The sequence below is a fragment of the Diceros bicornis genome, chromosome 19 (assembly GCF_020826845.1).
Source record: "Diceros bicornis minor isolate mBicDic1 chromosome 19, mDicBic1.mat.cur, whole genome shotgun sequence".
Taxonomy (NCBI): domain Eukaryota; kingdom Metazoa; phylum Chordata; class Mammalia; order Perissodactyla; family Rhinocerotidae; genus Diceros; species Diceros bicornis.
In genome coordinates, this window is record NC_080758.1 from 27,968,846 (window position 1) to 27,982,137 (window position 13,292).

At 36.1% G+C, this 13,292-nt stretch overlaps 1 protein-coding gene across 1 annotated transcript in view; it reads right to left on the bottom strand.

Annotated features, from left to right (window-relative positions):
- Positions 1-4,128: 4,128 nt before the first annotated feature.
- Positions 4,129-13,292, bottom strand: part of DEFB123 (defensin beta 123) — a 30,060-nt gene continuing 20,896 nt past the window's right edge. Inside the window, exon 2 of the mRNA XM_058562185.1 lies at positions 4,129-4,283. Within this exon, the coding sequence (XP_058418168.1) occupies positions 4,129-4,283 (155 nt within the window). The remainder of the gene's footprint in view (positions 4,284-13,292) is intronic.

The following is a 13,292-nucleotide window of genomic DNA, read 5'->3' on the forward strand; positions in this document are numbered from 1 at the left end:
TCTGGTTCTTCCTGTGAGGTCCAAATTTGTCTTTGTGGTGCATCGATCCACCTGGAGGCAGTGTGGCTCCAGTTTAAATATTGATGGTGAGGATCCTGGATTGGGGGAGGTGGGGATGAGAGGGAAGGACTGGATGAACTTTCTAGGATATCAGCAGTGACTCCAGGAGTCTTCCAGTTGGATGTCGTCCCATAACGAAATGGGCAAAAGATATCAGGGGAAATTGGGCTGGGAAAACACTGAGGATTTGGGGATTGCTCTGCTGCCTCTCCACTTCTGGAAATGGGTTATCTGCCATTTGTATCTCCATTTGCAAAAGAATTCTTTAACTTGGGAGGTCCTCCAAGATCTAGCTCTTGTTCACCTCTTTGGTTTCATCGCATACCATTCAGTTACTCTATCTCTTTCCTTTAATTTCTATTTTCCTTTAGCTTTTTTTTCCTCCTAAAAAAACATAGTTTTCCACATCTTGGGCTATTTATTTATTTAATAGCTTTATTGAAGTACAATTTACATACAGTAGACTGCACTAATTTGAACTGTGCAATTTGATAAGTTTTGTCATATGTGTCTACCTATGAAACTATTATCAAAATCAAGATAATGAACGTATCCATCACCCCAAAAAGTTTCCTGTGCCTCTTTGTAATCTCTTCCTAATACCTCTCTCTGTTTCTCCTCTGCTCACTCTCTTCTAGTACTGATATACTCTTACTACAGTTTAGTTCAAATTTTCCAGATTTTCTTACAAATGGAATCATGCAATATATATTCTTTCTTGTTTGTTTTTTTCACTCAGCATAATTATTTGGAGAATCATCCATGTTGTTATGAGTATCAATAGTTCACTGCTTTTTACTGCTGAGTAGTATTCCATTGTATGGATATACTGCAATTTGTTTATGCATTCACCTGTTTTTTTTCCCCAGAAATTCTTTTTTTTTTTTTGAGGAAGATTGGCCCTACACCAACATCTGTTGCCAATCTTCCTCCTTTTTCTCCCCAAAGCCCCAGTACCTAGTTGTGTATCATAGTTGTAGAGTTGTAGCTCTTCTATATGGGTTGCCACCTCAGCATGGCTTGATGAGCGGTGAGTAGGTCTGCACCCAGGATCTGAACTGGCGTACCCCAGGCCGCCGAAGCAGCATGCGTGAACTTAACTGCTACGTCACTGGGCCGGCCCCTCCGTTCACCTGTTGATGGACATTTGGATTGTTTCCAGTTTTTGGCTGCTACAAACAAAGCTGCTGTAAACATTTACATACCAGTCTTTGTGTGGACATGTTTTCATTTCTCCTGGCTAAATACGTAGGTGTGGAATGGTTGGATCATATGGTACATTAAACTTTTAAGAAACTGCCCAATTGTTTCTAAAAAAGTACTATTTTACATTCCCACCAGCAGTGTATGAGAGTTCTAGTTGCAACACTTGTTCCTTGTCAACAATTGTTATGGTCAATTGTTTTAATTTTAGACACTCCAATATGTGTGTAGTAGTATTTTATTTTGATTTTAATTTGCATTTTTCTAATATCTATTGATTTTCACGTGCTTATCTCCCACACGTGTATCTTTTTTGGTGAAGTGTCAGTTCAGATCTTTTGCTCATTTTGTTACTGGATTGTTTGTTTTCTTTTTATTGAGTTTTGAGAGTTCTTTACATATTCCCCAAAAAATCCTTCATAGGACATATAATTTTCAAATATTTTCTTTTCTAGGCCTGTATGACTGATTTAGCTTTTTCATTTTTTCTGGCCTTACAATTCTTAAAGCACTTAATATATTCATAGCTTTTATCTCTTTTTCAAAAAGCTTGATTTTTATTATATATTGAGAAGGGAAAAGAATATTTTAAAAACGTATAACAGTATAAAAAACAATAACCATTATCTTAAATTTGTACTATATTGATAGTTTTGTCATCTATGTCTATGTCCCTAACAAAATATTTATGTGTGCATAATTTTGAACAAGTTCTGGAGAAAATTCTGTTAGGATTTTGATTGGAATTTCATTTAATCTAGGAAACAGTGTAGAATTGACATCTTTAAAGTATTGAGTCTTCTAATTTATGAAGATAGTATATCTTTCTATTAATTTAGGCTTTCTATATTGTCTTTCAATAAGAGCTTCTAATTTTCTTCACAAAATTCTTGAACATGTTTTGTTTGAAATGTTCACAGGTATTGGGAAGTACTTTTTCTTTTGGCTGTTAACAGTTTGGCTATGCTATGCTTAGATTTGGTTTTCTTTGTCTCCATCCTGCTTGGAGATCACTAAGCTTCTTGAGTCTGTGGATTGACGTCTTTCAACAACTTTGGAAAGTTTTCAGCCATTATCTCTTAAAGATATTTCTTTTTCCCCATTTCCCTCTCTCTTCTCCTTCTGAAACTCCAATTACATATATGTTAGACCATTTGATATTGTTCCATAAGTCTCTCATGCTCTGTTCTGTTTGTTCTGCATTCTTTCTTTCTCTCTCTGTGCTTTGATTATACTTATTATTGATCTATCTTTGAGTTTACAGATTCTTTCTTCTACTATGCTCAGTCTATTGTTAAACCCATTCAATAAATTCTTAATTTTAGATTTTGTATTTTTAAATTTAGAATGGCCAGTTTATTCTTAGAGATTCCACTTGTGGTAGACTGACACATTGGTGATCCCCAGTGAATCGCTCCTTCAGTATTCATGCCCTTGTGTAGTCCTTTTCCATATTGACCCTGGGTCATGCGACTTGCTTAGGCCAATGGGGCTTGAGAAAACATAATAATGGAAGTTTTATAAATGCTGCATATTGGGGCTTACCCTTTTACACCTAGCCATCATGTAAGAAGCCAAGGTTAACTTCCTTGAAATGGAGACGCCACATGGAAAGAGATGTAGTCATATGAGTGACCTCAGGTGAGACTATCAGAAGAACCACTCAATTAGCACACACAACTCTAAGAAATAATAAATAGTTGTTATTTTAATCTGCTAAGTTTGGAGTGGTTTGTTATACAGCAATAGAAAACTAATACACTATTTTTTCTGTGTATTAGTTTAAATTATTCATCCTTTCAATCAGTCTTTTCCTCTAATTTCTTTAACATTTTTTTTTTTTTTTTTTTTTTGTGAGGAGATCAGCCCTGTGCTAACATCCGCCAATCCTCCTCTTTTTTTGCTGAGGAAGACGGCCCTGGGCTAACATCTGTGCCCATCTTCCTCCACTTTATATGGGACGCCGCCACAGCATGGCTTGCCAAGCAGTGCGTTGGTGTGCGCCCGGGATCCGAACCAGCGAACCCCGGGCCGCCGCAGCGGAGCGCGCGCACCTAACCGCTTGCACCACCGGGCCGGCCCCTCTTTAACATTTTTATAATAGTTATTTTAAAGTTGTCTGTTAATTCCAACAACTGTGCCATCTTTGGGTCTGCTTCTATTGACTATTTTTATACCTGACTATGAGTCATATTTTCCTTCTTCTGTGCATGTCTTTTAATTTTTTTAATTATGTGCCAGAAATTGTATTTAAAAGAACTGTAAAGATTAGAATAAGTATTATTTTCATTTAGGGAGAGCATATCCTTTCCTTTGTTAGCCAGTTGGCGCTCGTTGTTAATATACCTCTACAAACCAAGACAACAAGACATCCTTACTTCTTGTTGTGTTTCCACACAGGTATGAGGAAAATTTTGGAATTTCAAAGTGATAATTTATTAGATATAATGAGGTTACAGAGATTAATAATATAACTAAAGAGAGTTAGTAAAAGCATAGTTGAATTACTGAGAACAACCTGGGTTAATCTTTGAAAATTAACACACTGATACCTCAAAAAATTCTAGAAACATAAGGATACATAAGTACACCCTTCATTAGCTGCAAAAACAATGATATCCTCATATGTCATATAGATTCCAGAAAATTCCATTGCACAGTTGTGACAGAGTGAGATCGAAAAAGGCAAATAATGTCTTATTATTATTATGAAAAGAGTTTTGACTTCACGGACCTCTTGGGAACTGCTGGGGTAGGCTAACAGGCAAACACAGGGATCAGCCAAAGGTGTTTATTGATAGAGCTCAAGCATCCACCTGGATGAGACTCAGGGCAGCTTCATCTGCATTTTCATGGCTTTAGGCTTCAAGGACCTCGAAGTGACCACGGCTTTTCTCTTGGCTGGTACTTGGGCTTCACACAGCACATTTTATTATTTGTGCAGTAAACGTAGATCCTTTCCTTCTTGGAGCATTTGTGGCGACACCTGCCACGAAGATTCCAGCATTTTTGGGTGCCACCTGACACAAAAAAGAAAGAAGAATGGAGACAGCGTCAGTCCCAAGAAGAGGTAGGTTCTAGACTTAAAAGGTCTGTAAAAGGATTAAAACAGATGTGGTAGATGGTCCTCAGTTTCCTTTGACTTCGACCTTGGCTTCTTTTCTCTTTTTTTCTTCCTCTCCCTTTTTAAAAACTGTGGTAAAATACAAATAAGATAAAATTTACCAGTTTAAGCATTTTAAAGTGTACAGTTCGGGCACATTAAGTACATTCACAATGTTGTGTGGCCATCGTCACCATCTAGTTCCAGAAATTTTTAATCATCCGAAACAGAAACCCTGTCCCCATTAAGCATTCTCATTTCTCCCTCCCCCCATCCCTGGGCAACCACCAATTTGTCCTCCTCTACAGATCTGCCTACTCTGGATATTTTATGCCAATGGAATCACATAATATGTCGGCTTTTGTGTCTGGCTTTTTTCACTTAGAATAATGTTTTCAAGGTTCATCCGTATTGGTTTTTTTGGATAACATTCCATCACTTTCTTCATAATTTTATTTTTGTTTTGTTTTGTTTTTGCCAAGGCCTATCATCAAGACAGTGGCTGTACTTAACGTTTTTTTTTTTTTTTAATTATGGTAAAATACACATAACATAAAATTTACCATCTTAATCATTTTTAAATGTATAGTTTGGTGGTATTAAATATATTCACATTTGTTTTTAATCTAGAGCTAAGAATTTGTTTATATTTTCCTCCCCAAAGCCCTAGTACATAGTCGTATATTCTAGTTATAAATCCTTCCAGTTCTTCTAGGTGAGCTGCCGCCACAGCACGGCTACTGACAGAGTGGTGTGGTTTTGTGCCTGGGAACCGGTCCCACTGCCAAGCAGAGTGCAACAAACTTTAACCACTAGGCCATCAGGGCTGGCTCACATTCACATTATTTTGCGACCACTGCCACCATCCATCCCCATAACTCTCTTCATCTTGTAAAACTGAAACTCTATACTCATTAAACAATAACTCCCCATTCTCCCCTCCTCCAGCCCCTGGCAAAACAACCCATCCACATCATTACCTTTTTTGCCCCAGAATTTTGACTAACTGACAAACTACAAGTTTTGCAGCAGTTAAAGAGGAAATCTGTTGCTTGAGCCAAACGAGGACTTGTACCCCTCACTTCTCTTTGTTCTATAAAAACTCCAAGCCTGCTCTGACTTGGGTCTTCAGGTGCTCCCTGATGTCCTTCAGCTGAGTAAAGCCTGTAACCTCTATTTGTGTCAAACTGTTTTCTTCAGACACTTTGGTGTCATGACTATTATTTCATTAATTTGTAATTAAATCTTTATTATTTCCTCCTTTCTGTTGTAGGTTTAGACAAGGCTTGTTTTGTGATTAGGAACAAGCTTTCTTCGAGATTATGTTTTGGCCAATACGGGGGAGACTATCAGGGAAAGTTTGTGCTTCAATGGAAAACTATGTATTTTCTGGCACAGTGGCTCTCAACTGGGGAGATTTTGCTCCTAAGGGATGTTTGGCAATGAAATGTCTGGAGACATTTTTAGTTGTCACAACTGGTGTGGCGTGCTACTGGCAATTAGTGGATGGAGGCCAAAGATTCTGCTAAATATCCTGTATTGCACAGGACACACACAACAAAGAATTAGCCAGCCCAAAATGTCAATAGTGCCAAAATGTCAATAATTGCCAATAGTGTCAATAGTCTCTGGACTAGATAGAGCACAACCTTCAGAGTTATCTGATTCTGATTATGTGGCAGTTATTTTACAACTCTATGAGCTCTTGATAAATGACAGTAATGCAAAAATAATTATTTTCTATATATCTGCAAGCATATCCTGTTCCATAGAGGATCAATTGACTCCCTCCCTTCCCCTGACCCACGGGAAAAAAAGAGCCAGTTTCTGTCTATTTGTAAATTTATATCAATATTCCTTTACTCCATATATACATTTGTGCTTTGAACTAGTTATAAAATCTGCCTCATTCTCTCGTTATAAGTTAAAATCTTCAACACGTATTCATTTTTATATCTGTATGAGAGCCATTAGTTTGCCTAAAAAATTTTTTTTTAAAACTTCTCTGGAACCTTGAGCAAGCTGCAATTACAAGCACCAGATTCTGAAAAAACGTATATTGAGAGAAATCTAGGTGTTTACTTCAATCAGATTATGGAGACCCTAAGAAGGCTACCTGGTATTTCTGGACTGTCTGAAACGGGCCTTGGTGAAAAATTTGACCCGTCACAGTAAAGAAAACTTAAAAACGATTAAGACAACATTGGTGGGAAGTTTTAATTGGATAATGAGGATAGCTCCAGTATATGTCTCACCTGCCAGTTTCATAACCCTAGAAAACTGTAAAGGTGGGACACAAAAAGGAACCACCATCTTGGGGACCCTTCATACAACTCCCTAAATCTCAAGGATTTGCATATGTACTTATTATTGTCTGCCTTTTCTGTGAATGACCAGACACTGTTCCTTGCCAGAAGGCAACAGCTCTTCCTGTGGCTGAAAAATGGTTATAGTTTGTCTTTCCTACTTGGGAAACACTATTTACCTTTCTAGTGACACAAGCACTCTTTTTACTAACAATGTTACTAAAAATATTGTCACAATCACTTGACAATTCTAGGAACTCCAGAAAGCTGTTGTCCACCATCAACTGGCATTAGACATCATCCTGCCACGTGACGAGCCACATGTACAGTTGTCGATGATCATTGCCACATGCACATGTCCCAAAACCTCTCTGATTTTTAAAATTTTTTGGTGTGTCAGTGCATCTGTGTAGGCAACCAAAACATTTGTTGAGTGAATAGTATAGTCTGACCTCTGGGACCTATGGATTTGCTTCTGGTGGCTTTTCTTGGATATTACCAACAAGATTCTGGTCCTGGGTGCACACTTTTCTCCAAAGGTTAGTACTCCTTTTTCTTTTTCTCCTGATAGGAATACTACTCAGTAAGTGTGCCCTATCATGTCTAATCAAGACCAGCAATATTGTCCTGACGAAACAGATGATCTAAGCTATAATTAAAGAACAAAATTCCAAAGAACAAACTGCATCTCCAACCCACTAATGGGCTTCTTGACATGGTTCCAAGAATTTACACATCTCTGTAATTTTGTTTTCTCTCCCAACAGATTTGACTGGTGATAAAAAGAGTTCATTTTGGCCAAAAGAAGAGACTATAAAAGGATTAAACAGATATGATAGAGGATCCCTATTTTTCCTTGCCTTTGACTCTTATCATTTTTTTCCTTTATCCCATTTTTTGCTACCTACCCTGCTCATGAATCTTAACTAAGTGACAACTCATGATGCTTTCAAAAACCACCCTTGAAAGAACTGTTCTGACAATTATTGGGATGAGATTGCACCAATGATCCTGAGTAAGAAGCATGACAAATGGAATCAATCTCCAACCATTCCAACCACAGGTTTTGCAGCAATTAAGACAACATCTGCTACCTGAGGCAAAGCAAATGACACGTATAAAAACTCCAATCCTGCTTTGACTAGAGAGTCACCTTGGTGTGCATCAGCTGAATAAAGCCTTTAACCTCTATTTGAGTCACGTAAGCTTTTTCCCTTGGACAGGTTTGATAGAGGGCCAAAACAGGGAAAAAGTGTTGGGGAATGGAAAGGGCAGGGGGCAGGCTTTGTAGGGGTGGTATAGACTCATGTCTTCTCTGGACACCCAGTCCCGATTGTAGATTTTCATGGATATTTCCACTCAGAGGATCAGTAATGCATAACGGTTAAGAACATGGACTATTAAAGCCCCCAAAGCCTGGATTTGAAACCTGGTCCCACCACATGTAAATTGGGAGATCTTGAGAAAGTTACTCCCATCATTTTTCTCTTTTGGGGAAAAAAAAAAAGAATAATAGCACCTACTTCATAGAGTTGTTGTGTATACTAAATAAAATAGCATAGAATGCACTAGCAGAAAAAAATTCAGAAATAAGGAGACAGAAATAATTAGGAATAAAATAAAAATATCTTTTTAGAAAAAAGCCTGACCTGGAAAGGCTACAAAAGCAAATAATCTCAACAGATAATGTTTTAAGAGAAATAGAAGATGAAAAAGAGAAAAAAATGTAAAAATTCAAAATAAATGGATTTCCTCCTCAGGCCAAGATGGAGTGACAGGGACCGTATTTACCCTCCTGCTTTAAACAACAATATAATTAGACAAAATGTATATGAAACAATGGTTTTCAAACATTGGACAACATGCAGCACAAGACCATGATCCTTGAGAGAAGAGAAACAAACAAGATGAGTCCTATGTACCAGTTTACTGCCTGGAAGCAGTTTCTGGGATGTAGTGCAGAAAGAGGAACCCAAATAGAGCCTGATGGTCTTACTGAATGGAGGAGGTAGAAATTGAAATTCAAGGAGCCAAGTTAGCTAGGATTTGTTCGTCACAGTATCAGAGAAGAGGGAGCTACACACACACACATACACACACACTCACACACACACACAGAGCAAGTGAGCTATGGAGATCTGCAGAGAGTACCCCTGTGCATGTGTACTTATCTGTGACTGTGTAAGAGGAAACCACCACAGGCCTAGGAAAGAACCACCAGAAAGAAGCAGGCAGAACAATTCCCAGCGATCACACAGGGCTGGGAATAGTTTGTGTTCCCACCTGCCTGAGTGGAAAGATCTTGTAAAATCTGCAGTGTCTGGTACTCAGAAGGCTATTGTCTTAGTAGTAGGGCTAAATTAGCCATGAAAGGATGTTCTGTACCCATCCTAAAGAGCTTAAGTGTAAGTCTTGAAAAGATTCATCTGATTCCAACTAACTTACTGCATGCCAGAACAAAATCCAATACTCTTTAAAGGAATAAAACAAAATCCAGCCATCAAAAGTGTAAAAGCTACAGTGCATATCATCCAAATAATTTTCTAGGCATGTAAAAAAAAAGCAGGAAAATATGACCCATAACCAGAAAATAATCAATTAACAGACCTAGAACTGACAAAGATGATGGAACTAGCAGGCAAGGACAATAAAACAGCTATTATAAACACAATCAATCTAAGAAGATAGAGGAAAACATGAGCATGATGAAGAGAGAAATAAAGACATAAAAAATATTCACATAGAAATATTTGAGATGAGACATTAAATATTAAATGAAAAACATACTCAGTGATATTAACAACAGAGTAGACGTTGCAGAAGTAAAGGTAATGAACTTGAAGACATAGCAACAGAAGCTATCCAAAATGAAACAGAGAGAAAAAATATTGAAAAAAAAGAACAGCATCAGTGACCCATGGGACAATAACCAGCAGTATAACATATATACAATTAGAGCATCAAAAGAAGAGGAAGGGGGAAGGACAGAAAAAATTTTTAAAGAAATAATGGTTGAAAAATTTCAAGTTAGATGAAAACTGTAAACCTATAGAATCAAGAAACTCAGTGAACCCCAAGCAGAGTAAAACCTAAAGAAAACCATGCAAAAGCATATCATAATCAAATTTTTGGTTGGAAAAAAGGTAAAAATAGTAGAAGACTTCTTGTCAGAAACTGCACACGAGAAGACAGCATAGAGATATCTTTAAAGCAATGAAAGGAAAAAAGACAATCTAGAATTCTTTACACAGCAAAAATCCTCCAAAAATGGAGAAACGTACTTTTTTCGGATCTTTAAAAACTAAGAAAATTTGAGGAGTAATGTCAGCAAGATGGTGGAATAGGAGGTCCCCACCCCTCGTCCTCCTATAGAAACACCAATTCGACAACCATCCAAATGTGAAGTGTAAATCTTCGAGTAACCACTAAAATAAAAACAAAGAGGTATAGCTAAAAAGGCAATAGTGGAGACAAACTGGAATCATAAAAACTCAACTAATCCAAAAGAGAGCAAGAAAAGAAGACAAAGTGAACAAAGAAAGGACAGGCAGACAGAAAACAGATGGTAGGTTAAATGCAACTATATTGATAATTATATTAAGCATAAATGATCTGAGCATCTCAATTAAAAGGCAGAGATTGTCAGAGTGGATAAAACAGGAAGACCTAACTATATGCTGTGTATATACATATATGTTCTAAATATAAAGACACAGCTATGTTAAAAATAAAAGGATAAAAAAAATACAGTGAAATCACTAATCAAAAGAAAGCTGGAGTAGCCATGTTAATATTTTAAAAAATAGATTTCAGAACTAAGTAAATTACCAAGTATAAAAAAGGTAATTTCATGGTGATAAAGGCTCAATTTATCAAAAAGATCATTAATCTTAAATATGAATGAATCAAAGAGTTTGAAAATGCGTGAAACAAAAAGCTAGTAGAGCCGTCTATGTAGAAGCTGAAACATAATAATGTACACCTGAAATTTACACAATGTTATAAGCCATATTGAGCCATGTACTGACCTCAATAAAATAATTAAAAAAAAGTAATTAAAAAAAGCTGATAGAACTGAACGGAGAAATAGACAAATTCACAATTATAGTTTCAGATTTCAACATTCCTCTCTCAATAATCGACAGAATAAGTTAATAGAATCAGTAAGGATGTAGATTTGAACATCATCATCAACTTACTTGGCTTAATAGATATTTATATAACACTCTACCCAACAACAAAAAAATCTACATTTTTTTTTCAAGTGCTCACAGAATATTCACCAAGATATACCATATTCTGGGTAATGCAATGTCTCAATAAAAATAAGAGGATTGAAGTCTTACAAAGCAAAGGTCTGTTTTCTGTCCACAGTAGAATTAAACTGAAAACCAGTAATAGAAATGCATCTGGAAAATCCCTAAATATTTGGAAATTGAACAATGTATTTCTAAATAACTAATGGGTGAAAGAGAAATCACAAGAGAAATTAGAAAGGTTTGAAATGACTAAAATTAAAAGGATAATACGTAAAAATATTTGTGGCACCGACATAGACCAGCAATTAGAGGGAGATTTATAGTTTGCTTATTTTAGACAGAATGGTCTTAAATCAATAATCGATACTTATGTCTTAAGCAGCTAGAAAAACAAGAGCAAATTAAACCTAAAATAAGTGAAAGGAAGAAAATCATAAAGATTGGAGCAAAAGTAAATGAAATAGGAAATAGAAAAATAATAGACAAAATAAAATCAAAAGCTGGTTCCCTGAAAATATAAAAAAATTGGTAAACTTCTAGCCAGGGCTGATTAGGAAAAAAAAAGACATAAATTATTATTATCAAAAATGAAAAAGAGGATCTCACTGTAGAGTCTATAGATATTACAATGATAATAAGGATATAATATGAACAATTTTATGACTACAAATTTGGCAACCTACATGAAACAGACAAATTACTTGAAAAACACAAACTACTGAAGCTCACTCAAGAATAAATAGATAAATCAAAAAACCCTTTATTTATGAAATAAATTGAACTTGTAGATAAGTACCTTCTCACAAAGAAAACTCTAGGTTCAGATGGCTTCATTGGTGAATTCTACCCAACATTAAGAAAGAAAGAAATAACACCAGTTCTGTTTAAAATCTTCCAGCATTACCTTGACACAGAAACCAAAGACATTCCAAGAAAATAAAACTAGAGACTAACATCCCTCATAAACTAGATGTAAAAATCCTTAACAAAATATAAGTAAACTGAATCCAGAAATGTATAAAAAGGATGATACTTCATAAGTGTGATTCATCCCAGGAATGCAATGTCAGTTCAACGTTTGAAAAGTCAATCAATATAATTCACCACATCAACAGATTAAACTCTGCCCCCCCAATCATATGATCATTTCAACAGATGCAGAAAAAAGCATTTGACAGAATTCATCATTCATTAATGATAAAAAAACTCTCAGCTGACTAGGAATAGAAGGAAACTTCCTGAACCTGATTAAGGGCATCTATGAAAATCCTGCAGACACTACCATAGCTACTGACGAGTGACATACAGATTTAAAGGGGAGAAGCAAAACTGTTATTGTTTCAAGACAACATGGTCATCTATGTATAAAATCCCAAGGAATCTACAAAAAAAGCTACTAAACCTAATAAGTGAGTTTAGCAAGGTTGCAGGATACAACATTGACACATTGACATATAAAAATCAATTGTATTTCAATATACTAGCAACAAACAATTGAAATTTAAAAAATATCATTTACAACAGCATAACAAACATGTAACAGTGATAACTTTAACAAAAATATATCTGTATTCGTTTCATATTATAACGCTGCTGTAACAAAATTACCACAAACTTAGTGCCTTAAATCAACACAAATATATTCTGTTTCACTGGGCTAAAGTCAAGGTACCAGCAGGGCTGGTTCCTCCTGGAGGCTCTGAGGGGAGAAGCTATTACCTTCCCCTTTTCACCTTCTGCTGACCACGTGCATTTCTTGGCTTGTGACCTCTTCCTCACATCACTACAATCTCTTGCTTCCATTATCACATCTCTTGCTCCACAATCTGATCTCCTGCTTCCCTCTTATTGGTCTCTTGTGGTTACATTGGGTCCACCCAGGTAATCTCCCCATTTTAAGGTCCTTAATTTACTCACATCTGCAAAGTCCATTTTACCATGTAAGATAACATATGCATAGGTTCTGAGGATTAGGACTTGGACATCTTTGGGCATGTCTACTACAATATACAAAATGTTTTAAATACAAACTATAAAACATTTCAGAGAAAAAAAGAAGACATAAAGATATGGATAGAGATACCATAAAAAAAGCTGATAGATCTCAATATTGATAAGTCTCAATATTGATAAGATCTCAATTCTCCTTAGATTGATTAATGCAGTCCCAAGAAAAATTCCAGCAGCCTATTTCGTAGAAATTAACAAGCTGTTTCTAAAATTTATTTGAAAATGCAAAGGACCTAAAATAGCTAAAACAGTTTTTAAAAGAACAAAGTTGGAGGACTTACGCTACCTGATTTCAAGGCTTATTTTAAAGCTACAGTAACCAAGACAATGTGGTACTGGCATAAGGATACA